The sequence below is a fragment of the Pseudorca crassidens genome, chromosome 19 (assembly GCF_039906515.1).
Source record: "Pseudorca crassidens isolate mPseCra1 chromosome 19, mPseCra1.hap1, whole genome shotgun sequence".
NCBI lineage: Eukaryota > Metazoa > Chordata > Mammalia > Artiodactyla > Delphinidae > Pseudorca > Pseudorca crassidens.
The window spans coordinates 43,654,813-43,679,089 of record NC_090314.1 but is presented as its reverse complement, the minus strand read 5'-3'; the positions used below and the strand labels follow the sequence as shown (position 1 = coordinate 43,679,089).

At 39.2% G+C, this 24,277-nt stretch overlaps 1 protein-coding gene across 1 annotated transcript in view; it reads left to right on the top strand.

The window, feature by feature from the left end:
* The window catches only part of IKZF3 (IKAROS family zinc finger 3), an 88,828-nt gene that overhangs the window by 38,898 nt on the left and 25,653 nt on the right, over nucleotides 1-24,277 (top strand). Inside the window, exons 4-6 of the mRNA XM_067714569.1 lie at nucleotides 19,299-19,559; nucleotides 20,697-20,864; nucleotides 23,570-23,686. Coding sequence (XP_067570670.1) covers nucleotides 19,299-19,559; nucleotides 20,697-20,864; nucleotides 23,570-23,686 — 546 coding nt within the window. The remainder of the gene's footprint in view (nucleotides 1-19,298; nucleotides 19,560-20,696; nucleotides 20,865-23,569; nucleotides 23,687-24,277) is intronic.

Genomic DNA, 24,277 nt, shown 5'->3' with positions numbered 1-24,277 from the left:
GGGCAAAAAGTACACAATATATCTCAATATCCATCAGCTTCAGCTGTTTACCCTGCTTAAGTTGCACATTTACCCTTTGTATTAGTTTTCTAGGGCTTCTATAACAAATTACCACAAACCGGGTGACTTAAGCAGCAGAAATTTATTCTTTCACAGTTTGGGAGCGTAGAAGTCCCAAAGCAAGGTGTCAGCACCACCATGCTCCCTCTAAAAGGCTCTAGGAAAGAATCCTCCTTTGCCTCTTTCTAGCTTCTGGTGGCCCCCAGCAATCCTGGGTGTTCCTTGGTTTGTAACAGCACAACTCTAATCTCTGCCTCTGTCAACACGTGGCCTTCTTCCCTGAGTATATCTCTGCATGTCTTCTCCTCTTCTTATAAGAGCACTAGTCATTGGGTTAAAGGCCCACCCTCATCCAGGGTGACCTCCTCTTAACTAATTACATCTACAATGATCTGATTTACAAATAAGTCACATTCTGAAGTTCCTGACAGATGTGAACTTTGGGGATACGTTCAGCGCACTGCACCCTTCATCTTCAACATCTTTACAATCGAATATCAGATATACCTGATTCTCAATGTGAAATAGATTTCTTTTTAATTGTACAGTGGTGATCAATTAGTGTATTTATTTAATTACTCCTTGTGTAAGAGTTAGGATTGTGACTGATTCCATGAAAAAAGTTGAATCTGATAATTTTTTGAAAGGAAGGCCTTAAATTTTCTCTATGCTGATACCTTGTGTGATGCTTAGGTCAAAGATGAGAACTTTAATTAGAAAGTTTGCTGAAAAAATAATTCTCCCCCCCTCAGGAGCTAGAGCCCCCATCCCCAGTAGTTTTCCGTGTCAGGGTCTCAATATCTTTTGAGGTGTACAACTTTTTTGCACTCATGAGAAATACAAACTATTTTGATGCTTCTGAAAGTGGGAGGAAAAAAACCAAGCCACATTTGTGGTTTATGGATGCTAATTACTGCTACATTTAGATATGTGAAGGAGGGTCTATGTCTGGAGGGAGCTGGGAGAGACTGTCAGCCTCGCCTAGGCGCTCACTGAGGTTCCAGCGGTACTGCTCAACACACGCAAATACATGCTTCAAAAGGAAGTGCCGCTTTTTATCAAAATATTACATCTCTCAAGCCCAGATCAAGACCTGTCGCTCATGGGATGCAGGGGTTATCTTACAAAATCAGCAGTGCTTTGCTGCAGAAGTTCACTCACAGGGGATTTCTGTAAGTGCTCACAATGGGCAGAGAGGCTTCACGGCTCATACTGTGTCAAACGGGTAAGTTCTGTTGGTGATGAAACCCAGACACCTCTCCTTGACTTTTTTTTTTTTAAACGAAAAACACCCGGATTCTTTTTTTTTTTAAACCAAGCTAAGTGGCACAGTGAACTAAAAGGAACTTATAGGAAGATATTTGGCATCTGCGAAAAAGGAATGTACAGTTGTAACAGTTGACAGAAAAATAGGTCTGCCTACTGTACTTAGTGGGTCCTCCAAGATTCTTTCCCTTTCCTTTGGCTTTCTTTTAACCATGGAGCAATAGTACTGGTGCTTCCTTGGGGTGGAAGCAAGTTGAATGAAATTTAAAAAAATGTAGATTCTAGTCCAGTTGGTTAGCAGTACGTGTGAAACACCCATTTGTGCCCGCTAACTCTCATAGCATCTACTCTTGCCCAGTGAGTTTGGCCACTCAAACTAAGTTTGGCACCCAGTATGGTGAACCGGGCCATTGTGTACCCTGGTACAGTTTGGTAACCACGTGAATGCACCCTGCTGAGGGGTAAATGAGCAGTCCCAGTCGTGTGCCAGAGTCAGCTCATAACCACTTGTTAAATTTTCAGTGAGCTGGCTGACTTCACATTGATGGCTTGGAACGGGCCATGGTATTTATACCACTGACATTAGCAAATGCTACGAAGAAGCCCTTCCCCGCTTCTGAGTGGGTTTTTAAGCATTTACCAGCATACCACTGGACTGAAGACTGAATGAAATCCTGTTCTGGCTCACTAGGTCACCATTTTTCATGATTCGTCAGAGGGTTTTTTTTTTTGGTAATTTGCACAAAGGAGAATAGTGTTGGAGAAGAGTAAGTGAGAGATCTCCACAACATAGTAGGCACAATCCAGAAATTTTATTCTTAAGGTATGGGAGTCACATTATTACAAAGTTAATGAAATATAGGAGGTTTTTGGTAGCTACTGTTACAAAAAGCACAAAGCAACAACAGTGAAATTTAGACTAGACACAACTGACCACACATTAAACTTTAAAAGTCTCAAATAATCATGAGGCAGTTACTTCCTACCTAATCCCATAACATAAGAATTTTAGCTTGCTCCTATCAGAGAAGGGAAGAAGAGTGAACAGCTGGAGGCAATCACCAATCCTGTTATATTCAAATTGATATCAATACATATTGCATTGCGGTGAAGTCTTACTCTACTTCATTGATCCCAAAGAGTTGATGACGTGGCAAGGACAGTCTTTTTTAATCTCATTCTTCTTTTATGCTGAAGTTTGAGGTATACGGTAAATGCTAAATATTTACCCATTTTTCTTTCTGCCTTTCCATCCAACCATCCATTTATCCATTCATCCCCTGCACTGTTCCCAAGTGCTCACTAAATAATTGTCAATTGATTAAGTAAAGTGAAAAAGAACATGTGAGTACATTTTGGCCTTGAGGTCTTCTTTAGCAGTGTTCTTCGAACTGGGATATGGGGAGACTTTCCAAGGATTACATGGATGTGGATAATTTTAAGAGAATCAATCTCCAGGTCTTCACCTTCATTATGTTCCCTTTCCTGAAGCAGGTCTCCCCTATAAGGCTGTTGTCTTTGATGTTCTTCTTTCCCACCTCCCTTTTCACAGTGATCCTTTTCCACTTTGTAAAAGAAAGGGACCTCTCTCTCCCATCCCAAATTTTACTTCTTTGCCCTAAAGTGTAAATATTTCCAGGATGCCAAATAAAGGGTCAATTAGATAATTCCTCTTATCAAAGTTTCATAAATGCTTGCCCCCCTCCATCCATCTCATTTAGAGGTGCATTCCCAGCAAGTTTTACTTTTTATATTTAATAATTATTGATCCAGATTTATAGCATACATATATTGTTTTCATCAATTGTATGCTAATAATTGTAATGATAACTCAATCCCAAAGAATTTTTAACATAGCACTTCATAAAAATATTTTTATTTATAGTTGTTTTCCTTGTAGAGACATATGATAGGATGAGCAAGAGAAGACTCAAGCATAAAAGACTAGCACATAAAGGTAAAATTCTATGGGAAAAGAGAAATGGAAATAGAAGTTCAAGGAGAAATTTTCTCTTTTTTTTTTTTTTTTTTTTGCGGTACGCGGGCCTCTCACTGTTGTGGCCTCTCCCGTTGCGGAGCACAGGCTCCGGACGCGCAGGCTCAGCGGCCATGGCTCACGGGCCCAGCTGCTCCGCGGCATGTGGGATCCTCCCAGACTGGGCCATGAACCTGTGTCTCCTGCATCAGCAGGTGGACTCTCAACCACTGCGCCACCAGGGAAGCCCAAATTTTCTCATTTTTTAAAGCTTATTTATGTATTTTTAAATTTATGAGGGAGTAAATCAAATCACTATTATTTATATTCCATATGCACCCATTTGAAAGGGTGCAATAACAGTTTTCACCATCATTATTTACAATGAACAAAAATGTGTTTTTGTTTTAAAAACTTTTAACTTATGATAAGAAATTATAGATGTCAACTTAATATCCACTTAATTTCCACTATATACAAGGGAGAAACATAATTTTTCAAAATTCTTTTGAAAGTACTCAAGCAAAAAGTTTGAAGACCAGCCACTGTCATGTACAGTATATAAAATGTAACATAAGGAGCCTTCAATTTAAGCCTGAACCTATTTAACGGCCTTATTAGGCCGTTAAACTTGATACTTCAAGGTTTGAGAAACCTCTCAAAACTATGTGAAATTTTGTGTTTATTGTTATGTGTACATTTTTCTACGTACAGTATAGTTCTCAAAGAGGTAGGTCCACAACCCAGAAAAGATGAAAAAGCCCTGACCAAAGTGTATAAAGTCTTAAGGCTTCTTGACTTCGCTGTTTTTGTTATAGTTTATTTGTAATGGTCTCTATGCTTTTAACATAAACAATTTTGGTTCATTTCTGTATGTGTATAAAATAATATATACTAATTATGAAAAATCATGAAATAGGCACAATCCCCCTTACTTCATCACCAGCCTGAACCCTATCCTAGGCAACCTTTTAATTGTATTCCTTGTTGATTCAAAAGCCTTTCCTTTTTTCTTAATTTTGATAGGGAATGTTGGAAGTGCTTCATCCATAGAAAAATGCTGGGTGGCAATTTGGAAAACAGTTTTTAAAAGAATAGACATCATCTGCCCCTGACAATTCTATGTGGTTTCTTCCAGCATTTGATACCCAGCAGTCTAGCAAATAGGTTGACATAGTATTCAGGCTTAGAATTAGGAAAATTACATTTGGAAGTGACTGACAACGCAGTAGTTTTAAAGCTTTGGATTTTAAAGTATCACACACAGCAGATGAACGAAGATGTCAGAGCCAGGGCTAAAGGAGGACTCTGGTAATCCAGCCCTTGGTGTATAACCTTCAAACACCAATAAGCAAGATTGTCTGTATTTAACATGTGACCTTTCTCATTCTGACTGGTAGGTCCAGATGTTTTCTCATTCAGCTGCCTGGTTGAAATCTGCTTTTTAACCGACTGCATTTCAATCTAGATTCGAGGTTGCAGAAATGACAGTCTTGAAAAGTATATTCTTCAGTGAGTGATGCTGTCTAAACAGTAACATATGGAAATCCATGTTTTAATAATTAAAAATAATTTGCGACCTTACCCTTAATAGATTTGTTAATTATGTCAACTGAATAAGTAAAAATGGGATCGCACTAGATAGTTCACTATATTAGTCAGTCTGGTGGCATTTTAAAAACGTTGGCGGGATTTGTTAGAACCAGGCTTTTCTGCACCTGCGTCTGCAGAGGCAGAATTCCCAGTCATGCCTTTGTTACCCTTTGTTACTCCTCAAAGAAGTTCATAGCAGTCCTAGAGAAAATAGGAAAGGCTCTTTATTAGCTTCTCTTAAGTCACTCTAGGCTTCTGGCCATACTTCTCACCCACTTTAATGTACCTTTATTACCTTTTTTCGTTGCTTGGAGCCCAGAACTATTTCTGGCATTTTTGTATGAACTCTTACTCACCATTAACTTGATTTTCCGGTTCTAGTCCTTCAGGTTGTACTAGTTCTCTCTCTTAGATTATATAGAAAAGATAACTCTTTATTTTCTTCTTTTCTTATGGGAGAACTAAACTCTCACATTCTTGAGTGAACCCTCAGAGAGCTTCCCCATGTGCTTTGTACCACTGCTAACTTGTAGATCAGGGACAGTGCTCATTAATTAAGTAATAGTCATAGCCTAGTAAAGCACACTAAACCATTAACAGAACAGAAAGTGAGACATAAAAAGACATAAAAGCACAAAATGTGGCAAAGAACTAATATAATTAGAAAATCTGGATCTTTATGGATTTTAGTACAATTTAGAAAGAGAGCAAAAATCAGTAGTTACTTAGGTATTCTCTGAAGTGGATAACTATAGGAGATGTCCTGTGAGGCCAACTCTTACATTTATTGTTTTAGCCTCTTTCCTACTGCCAAGTAGCAGATACAACTTGTGTTTTTAACAAAAAATTTATTTAATTCTTTGAAAAGGGCATGGAATTAGTTACATAAGAACAAAAGGAGTTAAAGATAGTCTTATGAGGATTCGTCATATGAGTTTAATCATAGCTCAAAAGCTACACTTGTCACGATGCTTCTTGTAATAGTTGGTGAATGAGCTGCTAAACTCTCCCCTCTTGAGACAGTCAGTATCAGTGTAGCTGGCTATCAGTTGTTGGGTTTTTTTTTTTAATCCTTATAGTGTTCTTTAAAAAAAAAAAACAGCTTTAGTGTGGTTATAATTTACATACCTTTAAGTGTCCAATTCAACGATTTTTAGTAAATTTACAGAGTTGGGCAACTAGCACCGTGTTTTAGAACATTTCTGTCACCCTAAGAAAATTCCTTGTACCTGTTTGCAGTCACTCCCCGTTATTACTCCCAGCACCAGGCAACCACTAATTTGATTTTTGTCTCTATAGACTTACCATTTCTGGACATCTCATATAAAAGGAGTAATACAATATGTACTCTTTTGTTCTGGCTTCTTTCACTTAGCATAATGTTTTTGTTTAAGTTTATCTATATTGTTGCATGTACCATTACTTTGTTCCTCTTTATTTCTGGATAGTATTCTATTGTATTGATAAAGTACATTTTGTTTATTAGTTCACCAATTGATGGATGGTCTGATTATTTCCATTTTTTTTGGCTTTTATGAATAATCCTGCTATGAGAATTTGTGTACAAATCTTTTTTTTTTTTTGCGGTACGCGGGCCTCTCACTGTTGTGGCCTCTCCCATTGTGGAGCACAGGCTCCGACGCGCAGGCTCAGCGGCCATGGCTCATGGGCCCAGCTGCTCCGCGGCATGTGGGATCTTCCTGGACCGGGGCACGAACCCGCGTCCCCTGCATCGGCAGACGGACTCTCAACCACTGCGCCACCAGGGAAGCCCTGTGTACAAATCTTTGTGTGGACATAGGTTTTCATTTCTTTTGGGTAGATGCCTAAGAGTGGGATTGCTGGGTTGTATGGTAAATTTATGTTTAGTTTTATAAGAAACAGTCTATATTAGTTATTGATTGCAATATAACAAATTACCCCAAAACATAACAGCTTAAAACATTACAAAGCTATTATCTCAAGAATAGACGCACAGCTTATCTTGGTCCTCTGCTTCAGAGTCTCTCATAGGCTGCAATCAATGTATTGACCCAGACTGTGGTCTCATCTGAAGGCTTTAGTAGGGAAGGATCAACTACCAAATTCACTCATGTGCTTGTCAGAATTCAGTTCCTTGAAGGTTTTTGGACTGAGGGACTCATTTCCTCACTGTAGCTTGGCCAGAAACTGCCTTCAGTTCCTTGCCATGTGAACTGTCTAGCTTACTTCATCAGAGAAGCTCATGAGAAGCATGAGCGTGCACGCGAGAGAAAGAGAACAAGATGGAAGTCATATTCTTTTATAGTATAATAACAGAAGTGATTTCCCATCACTTTTGCCATGTTCTTTTAATTAGAAGCAAATCACCTAGGTCCAACCCACATGCAAGGGGAGATTACACAAGGATATGAATACTAGGAGTCAGGGATTATTGGGAGCCATTTCAGAAGGCTGCCTACTGTATTGCCAAACTTTTCTTCCAAATGACTGTACCATTTTTCATTTCCACCAGCCATGTATTAGGTAGAGCTCCATTTTTTCCACGTACTCGCCAACACTCATTATTGTCTGTCTTTTTGCTGATAGCCATTCTAGGGGGTGTGAAGCAGTATCTCACTGTGGTTTTAATTTACATTTCTCTAATAACTAATGAGGTTGAATATCTTTGCCTGTTGTTCATTTGGTTAATTTCTTTGGTGAAATGTCAATTCAGATCTTTTTAACATTTTCAGTTTAGGTTATTTGTCTCATTATTGAGTTGTAAGAAATTTTCATTTATGAATCATGCTTTTGGTATCGAATCTAGATTCCAAGGTCACAAAGATATTATGTCTCAGCTAATATGCTAGGCCTTTATATACATTATTTTGCCTAATTTAATTACAGTAACAACCTTGTTAGGCGTAGATGTTATCACTGTTGCACAAATAAGAAAATTCACAGAAGTCAAGTGACTTGCTGAGATCACACAACTAGTTAGCACAGCTTGAACCTAGATTCTGTCTTATACTCCAAAGTTCATGCTCTTTCATCAGAACTTTTTTTAAAAAAGATATTCAAACCTATTTTCTGTGGGCAAAATAAGAGTGAAATATGGTATTGTTCCTTCCTTATAATTATTAGGGCCCATTCTGGTGCTATTTGAATACTGTTATTAGAAACCTCTATTTGTGATCATTGGAAGTTGCCTTTTTAAATAGAAAGGGGCATGTACTGCAGTTTGTTGCCTAGATTCCATCCTCGTTTCATTCTGCCAGACAATATTCCCTCCACAGTTTCTGGTGGAGCTAAGATGCAGTTTTGCTTGCATTCTTGAAGTGTGTCACTGGGCAGCTGTTAAGCAGTTACACTTTACCCCCAGGGACGAGCATGTTCCAGTGACAAGATAGCTCATTCCCTTATGTGCTTTTAACGTTGTACATTCACCTAGGACAAGTCAGTGCTGAGTTCCTTCCATTGTTTCTTAGTGCTCTAATTCCATTATTTGAAAAACAGAGAGAGGGGAATGGAGGAAGCAGAGAAGAAGAAAGGTCCAAAGAATATATAGCAGATGGTAAATTTTATATTATTTTGTACATATTTTGTTTTAATTAATTTAATGTTTAAAAGAGCAAGAATCTTCTAATTCTTAAGCCTTATATTCATTTTTCTCTCTTCCAAGAATCCTTTATACCCTTTGAGTCTGGTTGATATACTTTAAGTTAGAAATACAATTTATTATTTTCTTCTGCTGTGGCCTAAGATGCTAGCCTTAGGCAAAATTACAACCTGTGCAATATTTTGGAAACATCTCCAACCTTAATTTTGTACTTGAAGCAAAGAACAAATAATTGTTTACTCCTTCCTTCCTCCTTGCCTTCTTTCTTTCCTTCCTTCTGTTCATTTGGTAAGCAGTCGCTGAACTATGTGCCCAACAGAGTGCTAAATATTAAGGGTGCTAGTGGAATGATATACAGACATTGACATCAAGGAGTGGCTACACAGAGAAGAAAATGGGGACTACCATAGGAGGAGCAGACGTGGAAAGGAAGTACAGAAGATAGAAACAGTGAGCCAAGTTGAGTATGAAACAAGTATAAGAAATCCAAGAGGTGATTGGAAGTATCTGTTGGGCTCAGCAGGGAGAACTGGCTGGAAATAAAGATTTGGGAGTCATTAGCAACAAAAAGTTGGATCAGGAGAATATGTAAAGTGAAAAAACAAAAGGTTCAAGAAACAGACCCCTGGAGACCATTCACACCTAGGAGGCAGAGAAAGAGGAGTAAACATGGAAAATAAATTAGGTAGGAATAGAACCAGGAATGAATAGAGTGAGGGAAGAGGTTCAAGAAGCAGGGACTGGTCAGTGGCATCCTGTTCTAAAGGGCAGAGTAGGAGGGGCTGAAGCCAGACCACGCCAGGCAAAGAAATCATCTGGAAAACTGATCATCACTGTAGGGCTTGGGACTTTCTCTAATGAATCATGAGGAGAAACTCTACATACTACAGCTCATCTTCAGACTGCTGTAGACAAGTTGGGGGGTGATACAGCAAACTGACTGACTTCTTCCTTGGCTGGCCTTCTTGTTATCATTAAATTGGTTCAGGCTGCCCAAGGAGTTCATTCATTCATTCATTTATTCATTCAATACCTACGATAAGTGGGCCCTCTGGAAGGTTCTAGGGAACACAAAAGTTCTAGGTTCTGGCCCCTGCCTTGATGATGCTTCTGATCTATATGGGAAATAAACATGTTACTGTTGTACAGTTGACATAACACATACGTGTACTATGTATACCAAGAACTACTTATGCTCTGCATATATATAGAAGACATTTTCATTCCTTCCCTTACCCATCATCCTGAGTTTGGTGTTGTGACAGTCAGAATGTTTTCAACCAATTTAACTGTATTTGGATGACAATTTTTGAATTTTTCTGAGAATTATGTTTTGATATGCCTGAAATTTTTTAAAAATTTTATTTATTTTATTTTTGGCTGCATTGGGTCTTCGTTGCTGCCCATGGGCTTTCTCTCTAGTTGAGGCAAGTGGGGGCTACTCTTTGTTGCGGCACGTGGGCTTCTCATTGCGGTGGCTTGTCTTGTTGCAGAGCACGGACTCTAGGTGCGCGGGCTTCAGTAGTTGTGGCTCACGGGCTCAGTAGTTGTGGTGCACAGGCTTATTTGCTCCGCGGCATGTGGGATCTTCCCGGACCAGGGATCGAACCCATGGCCCCTGCATTGGCAGGCGGATTCTTAACCACTGCGCCACCAGGGAAGCCCTATGCCTTAAATTTTTAAAATTGAACTCTGTTAAGAGAAAGATAGAGTGAATATTCTATACAAGAAAATTATGAATGAGAAGAAAGTTTTTTCTTCTAGATTTATAAATGAAATATCTACCAGGTGCATATTTTAGTCTATCTCTAGTATGTTTAGGCAACATCCAAAACCTTAACCTCTTTAAACGTATTTTCAGTCAATATTTTTCAATGGATAACAGTTCTTTCTCAGAAATATAAATATAAAATAATAAATACACAGGTCGATCAATAGAAAAATTCATAGCTATAATGGACAAAAATGAAAAAATATACTTGTATACTTTTTTATAGTTTAGAAGGAACTTCCACACATCATGCTTTTCAGTCCTCACAACTCAAAGAATTCACCTGGCCTGATGATAGCTGAAGAGCTTAGCCCAACTGATCAGCTGTAACCATACCTACTGCTGATATGTAGTGTATTCCTGTTGTTAAAAGTAATAAATCTCCTCTTGTTCTAATGGAGAAGCAAAGAATCGCACTGAAATTATTAAGCAAAATTATTTTTACTATTATGGCAATGAATGAGCTATTTGATAGTCAGATAATAAGACAAAGATTAATGTCAGTAAAATTGAGGGTGGTTCCTTTGCAGCTGAAACTTTCTTCATGTTTTCATGCTAATGCTCTTGAATTTGAAGTGACATGATTTACTGATTACCAGTTTAGCTTCTTTAAGGGCAAGTTTAAAAGTCTGATAAGAATACGTTTTAATGAGAACTTAAACCAAATCAAATATTGTCCAAACTGCTACGTCATATTTTATCGCTATTGAGATATCAGTATTTTATCTCTTATTAGTCTGATTCACATTTTCCAATTTTTTCCTAATTTTAAAATAGTTGTTTTAAAGTTACTAGATATCTATCATTTTAAATTTTAAAAGAAGAGAAAAATGAAAACATAATGGATACTATAAATCAATGACCAAAAGTTTTGTTTTCATTGAAACTTTATAATTTTACTGATTAGAAAATACTAAAACTTCATATTCTTTAGTTCTCAAAATATCATTGGTTTTTCTCCCTTCTCACTTTACACAGAAAAATGTAAATTAGAAAATGAAAATGACCCATAATTTCAGTGTTCTTGTTCGTAATACAAAGAAGCCATTGTGGGAAAGGAGTACAGACATCAATTTTATAAGGAAAACTGTTCTAGTTAATCTGTCTGTGCTATATTGGGTGATAGCAACAAACTCTGTAGACTAAATACCTACAATACATATATCTCCCATTTTGCTCTTTAGTGCTTCAAGCTTCTAAATCCTATTAACAGCTGTCAAAACTTGGTAAACTATTTAGATGCTTTCACAATTTGTTTAATTGGTTACTTAGAAAATGACATGCTAGAAAAGCCCATTCCCCCACCCTTTCTTTTAGCCTGGCTGAACATCTGTAGCATTAGGGCCTCATTATCTCTGAATTGGCATAGCAAATCAGTGGCATCATTAAAATGCCACATTAAGATGATTAAGCTTCTTTGTTATCCAGTTGACTTTTGCATGTGCTGAGGATTTCATGGTTATGACCCCCAATCCTTGTAAAACACTTAAACAACATCACCGTTTTGTGTCTTCCCTGTCTCACAGTCGCTATCTGGTTTTGTCCCTTCTCACAGTATCTTTGGCAAACTTGAAGCTATTACTCCAGACTTTGTCCTGATTTAAACTGGATTCTGAGATCTCATAGTTCAGACTGGAAATTCAGAACCTGCTTTTTACACTGGGAAGTTCATACTAAAAACATGTTATCCAAGACACCCAAGTTGCCTGTTCTGTTTGCCATCTTTGATAGGTTCTTCTCTCCAACTGAGCATTTTATGTGCCTGTAAAACAAACTGAGGCACGGTTGGCTGAGACTGCTATTGCCCCTGAAGGATTTAGCTGTTGGATCCTTTCCAAGACCCATTGTTTTTGCAATGTCTCAGGTGAAACCAAAAATGTCTACTCTGGAGTGCAAACCTTTCATGTGATAAGCATCACCCCAGGAAATGAGACCATGTGCCTCAGCCCCGGTGAGCCAAGCCTTTGTTCTTTTCAGCCTACAAAATTCTCTCTGGGGGGTGTGTGTGTGTTAGTGTGTGTCATCTTCCTAAGAGGCCTCCAGAACATAGACAAAGATGGGAGCAATTGTACCCCAGAGTAGCTCCTTTAGAAAGAAGTTCAGCTTAATCTAATTTTCTGTGGGTTAGATTCAATTTAGACATCTTTTCCCCCCTCTGGGAATGTTTAGCAATTACCTTTATCAGCAATTTGTGGTTTGGTATGTTCTTTTCTCCACAAACTCAGTTATAAAAAATTTACTCAGGAAGCCTTTAACATTTTTTGTTATGAAGTATATCACACATAAAAAAGGCAAATATAATTACATGTATAAAGAATAATAGCAAAACAAGCATCCATGGGCCCACCACCTGGCTTAAGAAATAAAATATTGCTAGTGCCTGTGAAGATTCTTGAGAGTCAAGTGGCAATTTAAGCCATGTGTCTAAGGAACCTAATATATTTAATAAGAGACTGGAATTTACAAAACTGAAATGGGAGATTATTCACATTACAAAAGGTCTGTTCACTGTACGGAAGACTTCAGGATGCTGTGGGGGCCTCTCCTCAAGTATATTCAAGTATTTCTTGCCAGATCTTTAAGACTTTCTGCCTTTAGTAACAGTTCAGGTGTTGCCAGTCACTGACAACTGAAAAATTGAGGAAGAATGAAGATAAACATCTCTGAATGTATAATGTAAATCTGTGGAACAATATTATTGGTTTTACATGTAATGTTTTATGAAGACAGAAACAGGAGAATTTTTTGCTAGTTTAAGGTATCTAGGAAGACTTCATGGAAGAAATGGCATTTAAACAGCATCTGGAAGTTTGAATAGAATGTTGATGTGGGGAAGGGCATTTTAGGTAAAGGAAAGACTGGAGAAGAGGTTTGGAAAACTGCAGTTAGTAAGATGGCTACTGTGCTTCTCAAACTTTAATGTGTATAAGAATCCTTGAGGATTTGTTGAAATGCAAAATCTGATCCAGTAAGTCTAGGGTGAGGCCTGAGAGTCTGCATTCCTAACAAGCTCCCAGGGGATGCTGGAACTGCTGATTCAAGGACCTCACTTTGAGTAGCAAGGTTCTAGTCTAGAGAGAAGGATGATTCAAGGAGTCTAGTGAGAAATGAGATGATCAGGTCGGCTTGGGGCAGATTCTAGACAGGTCCTTGAATGTCTCACTAAGGAGTTTGGACTTTATTCTGTAAACAAAATGAAATCCTTGTAAGTTTCTGAACAAGAGTTTTAGTACTACAGGATGATTAATCTGGCAATAGGATATAATCTAAAAGAGAGGTCACATATACCGTGGACCAGTTAGGAAGTTAATGTAGTGGTATATTCATGTATTAAGTATTTATTGTGTATGTACTTTATGCAGAGCACTGTGTCAGATTCTAGAGCAGCAGTTCTCAAACTCCATTGTGCATAAGATTTGCCTAGAAAACATATATATTTTTTAACATCTTTATTGGAGTATAATTGCTTTACAATGGTGTGTTAGTTTCCGCTTTATAACAAAGTGAATCAGCTATACATATACATATATCCCCATATCTCCTCCCTCTTGCGTCTCCCTCCCACCCTCCCTATCCCACCCCTCTAGGTGGTCACAAAGCACCGAGCTGATCTCCCCGTGCTATGCAGCTGCTTCCCACTAGCTATCTATTTTACATTTGGTAGTGTATATATAAGTCCATGCCACTCTCTCACTTCGTCCCAGCTTACCCTTCCCCCTCCCCGTGTCCTCCAGTCCATTCTCTACGTCTGCGTCTTTATTCCTGTCCTGCCCCTAGGTTCTTCAGAACCTTTTTTTTTTTTAGATTCCATATATATGTGTTAGCATACGGTATTTGTTTTTCTCTTTCTCTTTCTGACTTACTTCACTCTGTATGACAAACTCTAGGTCCATCCACCTCACTACAAATAACTCAATTTCGTTTCTTTTTATGGCTGAGTAATATTCCATTGTATATACATGCCACATCTTTATCCATTCATCTGTTGATGGACACTTGGGTTTCTTCCATGTCCTTGCTATTGTAAATAGAGCTGCAATGAACGTTGTTGTACATGACTCTTTTAAATTATGGTTTTCTCGGGGTATATGCCCAGTAGTGGGATTGCTGGGTCGTATGTAGTTCTATTTTTAGTTTTTTAAGGAACCTCCATACTGTTCTCCATAGTAGCTGTATCAATTTACATTCCCACCAGCAGTGCAAGAGGGTTCCCTTTTCTCCACACCCTCTCCAGCATTTATTGTTTGTAGATTTTTTGATGACGGCCGTTCTGACTGGTGTGAGGTGACACCTTATTGCATTTCTCTAATGATTAGTGACGTTGAGCATCCTTTCATGTGTTTGTTGGCAATCTGTATATCTTCCTTGGAGAAATGTCTATTTAGGTCTTCTGCCCATTTTTGGATTGGCTTGTTTGTTTTTTTGATATTGAGCTGCTTGTAAATTTTGGAGATCAATCCTTTGTCAGTTGCTTCATTTGCAAATATTTTCTCCCATTCTGAGGGTTGTCTTTTTGTCTTGTTTATGGTTTCCTTTGCTGTGCAAAAGCTTTTAAGCTTCATTGGGTCCATTTGTTTATTTTTGTTTTTATTTCCATTTCTCTAGGAGGTGGGTCAAAAAGGATCTCGCTGTGATTTATGTCATAGAGTGTTCTGCCTATGTTTTCCTCTAAGAGTTTTATAGTGTCTGGCCTTACATTTAGGTCTTTAATCCATTTTGAGTAGAAAACATATTTTTAATGCATGTTTCCAGCCCCCACACCCCCAATTTTGGGACCCCCAAAATTTCTATTTTAAAACCCCACAACCTCTCGTCTTACAGATACAGGTGAAGCAGTGTCATAGGGGATACTGAGTTGAAAACAAAACAAATAACAAACCTGTGTAGCTTCTGACCTCAGATAGCTTACATGTCCATATGGGAGATGAGGTGAGCTTACAAGTAACTCAAAGAAGGAAGGAACAGATTATTTTGCAGCCGGGGGATCAGGGAAGGCATAGTAGGGGGAAATGGCATATTAGTTTTGCCTTAAAAGATGTGTAGGATTTGGACCCGTGGTATTGTTGGGGAAAGACCTTTAGGGCAGTGGAAATAATAAAAGGAAGGATACTTAGAAGTTGTTTAGTTTGGTTAAAGATATCTCAGTATTCAGAATCAACATTACAAAAATTGCTGGGGCCAGATATTGAAAGGTCTTTTAAATTCTTTGTTTCTGAGTTTGGATTTTATTTTGTAGGCAGCAGAGGATATTGGAGAATTTGGACAGGGTCATGATATGACCAGAGCTACAGTTTACAAGAACCATCTGGTGGCAGAGTATAGCATGAGCTGGAAAGGAAAGAGAAAGGAGACGGGAGAACAATGTAGAGGCTACCACAATAGGAGAGCAACCAGGGTCTGAGATTTGGGATAAGGAGTGTGTAAAAGAGTGGGGAGGAGAAGCAGATTGGAGAGAGGGTACAAAAATAAAACCAATGGGTGATTAAACGTGGGGTGCAAACGAGAGGAAGGAAAGATGACTGTAAAGATTCCAACCTGAATAACTATGAAGATACCTAGGAGGCCTTTGGGAACAGAGGACTGAAGAAGGGGAGAGAGATTACACCTGGAGATACATATTTGGTGATTAATCATGTAAAATGCTAGTTGAAGCCTTAAGAGTGGATGAAATTGCCATAGGGGAGGGGGTATAGAGGGAAGAAAAAAGGGGGTTAAGGACAGTATTTGGGAGGCAGAGCTGGGGGAAGAGCTAGAAAGAGGCAATCAGAAAGGTGAGGAAAGAAGGTACAGTTTCACTGAAGAAGTAGAAATACAGAAGAACAAGGAGTGGAGGTCAACAGTATCAAGGGCTACAGAGGAGCTGGGGAGAATGGCACACAAAAGGCCATTAGATTTAAGAATCAAGAGTTTATTGATGATCTTCAAGGGAGCAGATTCAGTGAATTATGGAGGCAGAAGCCAGATTACAGGGAATTTTATATCAGTTTTGAGATCGTAGAGACAGTAAGCACAGATTACTTCTGTATGAAATCTATCTAGAAAGGAATGTTGAGAGAGGATGAGTTTAGGTATGATGGGATGAGAGGCTAAACTAAATTGCAAATAGAAATAGAAAAGGAATAGAAAAGAGGAGTTGGCATCTAGAGAACCTGAGGACGTAGAATCTATAGGACTTGGAGACTGACTTGATGTGGAGATTGAACGGAAAAGGATTCCAGTTTCAAGACTTGGAGAATGCAAGAAGGAAGATGCCATGTGTGACTATAAAGGCATCATAAGTTAGCAGCAATTTTGGGTTCAGAGATGACAATTTGATTTTAGATATGTTTCTTAATGTTTTCAAGGGATACTAAGTAGAATGCCCCCACCTTTCCTCTGCTCCAATAAATTTTCCTCCCAAGGAAGAGAATGAACCTCTCAGTCCTTAGAGCAGACTAGTGTCGTTTCTGGTAGTTTTGGTGGACTATATTTGGAGACTGGGTGCTAAGCCCAATAATCTCTCAGGAATCCCTTTTTTATCTTAGATACTAATGTATTCTAATGTTCAGCTCTGTTTATTTTCACATGGTTTATTTTCTGTTTATTTTCACATAATGAATTGTTGATCCCCAGTAACCATGCAGAGAGGACATCCAGTTCTTTTATCTAAAACTGGTAGGACTCCAAGGGCAAACCAATAACTATACCAGGAGCTCTTTTGGTCTGCTAAGTCCCAGGGACTTCCTTAATGCCCTGTCCATGTGTCTGTATGCGTTCCCTTAGAGCCCTGGGTCTCAAATACTGTCTTCCTTGTTCTATGGCTAAGTCCCAAATGACAAAAGCCAAGAATTTGTTTTGAGCCAGGTCGGGGTAGTATTGAGTTCTAGGTCAAGCCCATTAAAGCCAAAATCCTGAGAGAAGGAGCAACCCTCTCATGTCCTGTGTTTTCAGAAAGACCTGAAACATTGATCTTACTAGTTTTTAATTGTCACTGACCACAGAATGGCCTGAGTCTGTTCATATTAACATTTACAACGAAATTGAAAAGGATCCTTCTCTGCCGGCCCTTTCTGTATGCTGTTTCTGGTTTTCAGTAGCTGAAGTTTTCCGTTGAGTTTCTTTTAAACGCCTACATGCAAACTAAAGAGCATTCAAGCTTTGGTGGGATGTCACCCACAGCTGGAGTGATGGAGGAAGAGAGGAGGGTACAAGCCTCAGGTGCATCCTTCTCTTTCAAAAAAAAAATTTTTTTTAAAGCAAAAACCACTTAAGAAAACAAATTCCATCTGAAAGCAGGCAAGATGTGTCCAGAGAAAGAAGGGAATGAATCTCTCTCCATTCCCTTCTCATCCGTTTCCCGTAGGAAACGTATATCAATTCATGTATAATCCAGATGCACAGGATGGGCAAATTTGAAACACGTTGGATGTTTCCTGTAGCCCTACATTTCTTCTAATCACGGAGTGAAAGATTGTGAACCATGAACCGTGATGAGAAGCAGTGGAACAGTGTTGCAGCAATGGCTCCTCTGTTGGTGGTTAGGCCCTGTCTTGCTCTATTAAGCAAACACAGTTAATATAGATGAAAGGTAACCCTGATAGAAGTGAAAATTGAAACTTGAGTGGAAGGTAGCAAGCCAGGCACAGCTGCAGTTATACTTCCTCCTATGTGGCAACAGGAGCTGCACTTACTGGTGTTGTTTGGAAGGGATGTCGTTTTTTAAAATATATTTTCTTCAGCGTGTTTTGGTTTTTAAAGTCTACCCCATCGATGGGGGAGTGTGGAATATGATAGTAAGGGGCATATTAGACTTGATGTGTCAGAATGTGAGGCCAAATCCAAGCTCAGTGTTCTAAGCACAGTTAATCTGCTATTAACTGGCTGTATAACTTTGGACTACTCACCAAAAACGTCTCTGATCCTGGATTTCCTTACCTGAAAATCAAGGGTTGGATTAGATGATCTCTAAACTCCCTTCGAGCCCTGAAATTCCATTGATTTGTGATTCCTCATGGAGCTTTACAATTTCCAGTTTCTAAGAATGAATTTTTTTTAAGTAAGCATTTATGCAGCCTTATACATATATGAAAAAATCCCTTGTAAATATTTATTGTTATTATATCAGGCAAATATTTAGGTTTTCTTAGTATCAGTACATAAATTTACCTTCTTCATTTCTTATGTTCTTCAGCTTAAGAGTGCTGCACCTCTTTTTGAGATAGTACCTGATCAGCCAACTCACTTTGGCCAGCCCCACCTCTCCTATCCAGTCCTACAACTCTAGGACCTCGAGTTTAGTCCTCCCTAACTTGGGTATAGGTGCCCTTCCCCTTGCTTAGGTTGAGCTTCATTTACCTGTGTCAATGAAAATGACTCCTTAGCAGGTTATGTTAAAGGATTACTTCTCCTTTTATCTTTCTCAACACTATTTCACTAGTACTGCCAGCTTCCTCTACATTCAGTGTTCTCTCTTTATTGGTTCCGAGAGAGAGAGAGATAAGACTCATTTTAGCAGTTGGTATACATGGAAGGGGAAGAGGCAGAGCATGGCTTAAAATCAGAAAAAAACATGTTAACTATTCAACTCTCAGTCTTAGTGGCATAAATTGGATGCAATTGAAGAATTAAAGCAGCATTTTCTTCTTGAAGCCAAGGAGAACATCACCTTGCCTTGTAACTGCAACCACCAAAGAAGTACTAAATCTGAGAACCTTTCTCCTCCCCCGGTACTGGAGAAGAATTGCTCAAAATGTTTTCTTCATAGTCGCTTTGAACAGTCATAGCTAAAATCTATTCTCTCTAATTTTCTGGATGGCCTAAAACGCTGTCATCTCTTTGTGTGCGTGCGCGCGCGTGTGCACAGGCGCGTGCACGTGTCTGTGTTTTCCCCTGACTATGGTTCTGAATTCAAATAACGGCGTGATCATCCTAATGGTATTTTCTTGTTTTGTGGATGTACAATATTGTTAGCTTCATTTGGTATTTAATTGTCAGTTGTGGGTCTCTGCTCTTTGAGCTGCTTTGATAGCTCCAAAACCAATCATTGTTCATTTCTTGCATTTTCCTCCCTGCAGATGATTCAATGAAAGTGAAAGATGAATACAGTGAAGGGGATGAGAATGTTTTAAAGCCAGAACCCTTGGGAAATGCAGAAGAGCCTGAAGTTCCTTACAGCTATTCAAGAGAATATAATGAATATGAAAACATTAAGTTGGAGAGACACGTTGTCTCATACGATAGCAGCAGGCCAACCAGTGGCAAGATGAACTGCGATGTGTGTGGATTATCCTGCATTAGCTTCAATGTCTTAATGGTTCATAAGCGGAGCCATACTGGTAAATAGTCTCCTTTATCCATTGTTCTGAAAACTGTCCTAATTCAACCACAGGAGAAAAGAAGTTGTGGTATTTAAGACTTACTTTTGATTACTTTCATTGATTTTTGCTAAAATTCTGATGTATCTCTCCCTCTCTGTATTTCCATTTACCCAGTGATTTTTATTCCTGCTTCATGGTGCATTTGGCAAACATATTGCAAATGCTATGAATAAAAGAAGACTGTAGAGAGCACAGTGTTCTAGGTCAGCCACATATTTTTCTTCAGTTAATAAGTGGGAGTTAAATTGTGTGATATGCTTTTTAGGCGTCTTTCATATATTTTTGCATAACTTTTAAAAAAGCAGATCTCATTGTATTGAGTTCAAATTTGGTAGATGAAAGGACATAGCTTTTTTTTTTTTTTTTTTGCTGTACGCGGGCCTCTCACTGCTGTGGCCTCTTACGTCGCGGAGCACAGGCTCCGGATGCGCAGGCTCAGTGGCCACGGCTCACAGGCCCAACCGCTCCGCGGCATGTGGGATCTTCCCAGACCGGGGCACGAACCCGTGTCCCCTGCATCGGCAGGCGGACTCTCAACCACTGCGCCACCAGGGAAGCCCAGGACATAGCTTTTATTAACAATTTTAAAAAATTTATTTTCGGACAACAAAAAGGCAGTCAATAGAAATGCATACAAACATAACACTCCCAGTGAGCCCAATAGATTTCATCTGACATCGGATATGACGACTTTAAAAAGCATTTCTTGAATTAAAGAAAAAAAACACTTCTGGCTCTTTATACCTTGTTAGGACTTCAGTCTGTGACTCTTTTTACAGATTGAGATTACATTCAAAAGGAATGCTAAGTAATGTAAAAACTTAAATCTAGAAAGCACTTCTAAAGCTGCTCTTATTTTTTTGCTCTGATCCAAGACAAGATGCCTCAAGTAGCCTTGCTAGGTGAGGCTTTTTCTCTTCTGGAGGGAAGATTCCATAAGTGAGTCTTAGGCTTGCCTTGAAATACAGCTCCCATCTGATCCCAATACGAACAGAAACTATCTAAAAAATGAGCTTTTGCCATAGGCATCTAATCTGTGCATATGTTTCGCCACTTGCTGGGTGATCAGAAATCTCTTTTTTGTCCTTTTTAAAGGTGAACGCCCATTCCAGTGTAATCAGTGTGGGGCATCTTTTACTCAGAAAGGTAACCTCCTCCGCCACATTAAACTGCACACAGGGGAAAAACCTTTTAAGTGTCACCTCTGCAACTATGCATGCCAGAGAAGAGATGCACTCACAGGTCATCTTAGGACACATTCTGGTAAGTGAGAGCAATGAGCATTCCATATCTAGTAAATGTGTGTTCCTCAGTGCCCATTGCGGAAACTAGAAAGAGTTAAGTGTGGAGGTTTTAATCTGTCACTCCGGTTCTGAAGGGTTACAACAGCAGAGACCTCTAGGGCTAATTGCACTTCCATTAAGGCATTAATTGCTCTCCGTCTGGCTCAATGGGGTTGATCATCTCCGTACCATCTTTGCGCCCCTAGAGAACATCACAGTCAGACAGGAAAAGCCTGCCCTATAAAAATGCTTTTTTAATTTTTGCAAAAAAAATTATAGCCATCAGTATTTTTATGGTAAACTTTATTAAAAGATTATTTTCCTAAAAATATACACACATACTTTTCATTCAAAAGTCTGGATAAAGCAAATGATGTACTGTTTGTAAATTATGTAAAACTGTAAACTGGGTATGACTCATTGTTGGGGGTTAGTTTTGGCTAGTCTGGACTAAATTGGGGAGTTTTGGCCATTCTGGTCTAAATTTCTTTTTTTGCATTGAGATATAATTGACAATATAACATAGTATTAGTTTTAGGTATATATGAGCTAAATTTCTTAAACCCAACTCTCTTCTTCATCAGCCTATTTATTTTTAGTCTCTAAAAGATGAGCAGCAGTAAGAATTCATAAAAAGCTATGTTCTGTCTTGATGTTTTCGCTCCTATTTTAACCACGGAAGATACATTTTTTTCAACATTTAGAATTTCCCTCCTAGAAAAATAAAACTGAGTTTATTTTCAAATTTGGGACCTCATGTTCTTGATGTTATCTGACAAAATTTTAATTGAAGAGCTTTGTTTTTATGTCAATTCACATTCTGCTTTGATGAAAACCCAGCCCCAAACCCGCAACTGGTCACAATGCAGAGACTAAGGATTAAACAAATCAGCCCCAACGAAACCCACCATGAGAGATCATAAGTGGCAAAAGAAGGGTTTCTTTTACAGCTCATTGTTCAAAGTAATGAATTACGACTGAGTTTGGTCCAAAAAATTAGAGGAGTTCTTTTCTGTTGCTTTTTCCAAGTAAGATCCAACAATAATAGTCATTTTTAAGACAGATTCTAGAGGACCCCAATTTATGCAGAAACTTAACATTCTTAGCCCTAACAGAGCTGCATTTATTTTAACTTGGGATTCCATAAGGATCTTTTAGTGCTTTAAGTCCCAAAGGCACTGTTTTAAACCGAGCAAGAGGATTAGAAAATAAAAAAATCTCAGTCCCTAAAACTGAAAAATTCATGGGGTATATTTCATTGACAAGTCAGAAAGGCTAGCCCCGCACACAGAATTGAAGTTATTACTTACATAATTTAAAAAATAACTCATTTGGAGGAGTTAGGAGGTTAAAGGTGGCCTGAATTGTATGGATGAACTTTTGAGGAAACTTTTGCTTTATCTTAGAAGTTAAGATGAAGTCATTTTGGCAATTCCTTCTTATTTCTATTATTCAAAACTATCCTCAGGGGCTTCCCTGGTGGCACAGTGGTTGAGAATCCGCCTGCCAATGCAGGGGACACGGGTTCGAGCCCTGGTCCGGGAAGATCCCACATGCCGCGGAGCAACTAAGCCCATGCGCCACAACTACTGAGCCTGTACTCTAGAGCCCGTGAGCCACAGCAGCTGAGCCCACGTGCTGCAACTGCTGAAGCCCGCGTGCCTAGAGCCCGTGCTCCGCAACAAGAGAAGCCACCACAATGAGAAGCCCGCGCACCGCAACAAAGAGTAGCCCCTGCTCGCCGCAATTAGAGAAAGCCCGTGCGCAGCAACGAAGACGCAACACAGCCAAAAATAAATTAATTAATTAAAAAAAAGAAAACAAAAACTATCCTTAGTTGGTTAGGTCAGTTTTTATTGATTGAGCCCAGACTTTGCTATAGCCGCTGAGCAAGGACAAGCTACATTTATCGAAATATGTCAATGCTCTAAAAAGACTGAATGACTAACTCCCACAAACTGCAGCATTCTTTACTTACAGCCAGCTGGATGTCGCAGAATATGGGATTTCTTCCTACTTCATTCTTTTTTTTTTTTAATTTTATTTATTTATTTTTGGCTGTGTTGGGTCTTCACTTCTGTGCGAGGGCTTTCTCCAGTTGCGGCAAGCGGGGGCTACTCTTCATTGTGGTGCGCGGGCCTCTCACTGTCGCGGCCTCTCTTGTTGCAGAGCAGAGGCTCCAGACGCGCAGGCTCAGTAGTTGTGGCTCACGGGCCCAGTTGCTCCGCGGCATGTGGGATCCTCCCAGACCAGGGCTCGAACCCGTGTCCCCTGCACTAGCAGGCAGACTCTCAACCACTGCGCCACCAGGGAAGCCCCCTACTTCATTCTTAAACCACACTAACCTCCTTGAAAAATAAAAAGTTCCTATTTTTATTTTTTTCCTGAAGAAGCAAGATTGGATCGGGAGCCAAAACACTATGCTCCATGATAGTCATTAAATCCAAATCCTTTCATTTGTGAAAAGACCCTATCCTTTCAAAGAATAACATGATAGTCAATCATAGGCCATAACCTTATTTCAGTTGACTAAATTTAAAAGTAATTGTAAGTGCACAAGTATCCAAATACTCTGGCTTCTGTCAGCAGTCTCATTCCTAGTGGACAGTTTTCACAGGGCCCCAATACACCATTTGTTCTATAACCCCTGAGGGTCACTGAGTACCCCTTGTGCTCTCCTTATAGTTGAGAAACCCTATAAATGTGAGTTTTGCGGCAGGAGTTACAAGCAGAGAAGTTCCCTTGAGGAGCACAAGGAGCGCTGCCGTACATTTCTTCAGAGCACTGACCTGGCTGAGACTGGTGAGTTCATGCGACACCGTTCTGCACATATTTAGTGAGCATCCGCTGTTCTAGGTGGTAGGATACAATAGTAGACAAAAATACAAAAAAATCCTGCCCTCCTGGAGTTTATATTTTCATCGGGAAAGACAGACTAGAAACAAAGAGAATAAGTACCTTACACAAGAGAAGGTAGTAATTGCTATTGAGAAAAATAATGCAGGTACTGGGGGCTGATGGTAAATCAGGAAAAACATCAAGGAGCTGACATTTTAACAGACTTAAAAGCATAAGGAGAGAGCCCTGCAGATAACTTGGAAATAGCAAGTGAAAAGGACCTGGGCCTTGAATTTGAAGAAGTATAGCTAGCCCTTTGTGGCTGGAACAGAGTGAGTAGTGGGACATGAGGCCAGAGAGGAAATAGGAAACCAGCTCTTATCAGGCCTTGTAGGCCATTGTAAAGACTTGGATTTTTCTCTGAGTGAAATTAAAAATCTTCAGAGGATTTTGAACAGAGAGGTGACGTGATTGGACTTCTCATTTGAAAAAAAAATCACTCTACTTGCTACTGAGGATAGGTTGTATTTGGGATAAGATTAGAAATTGGGGAGT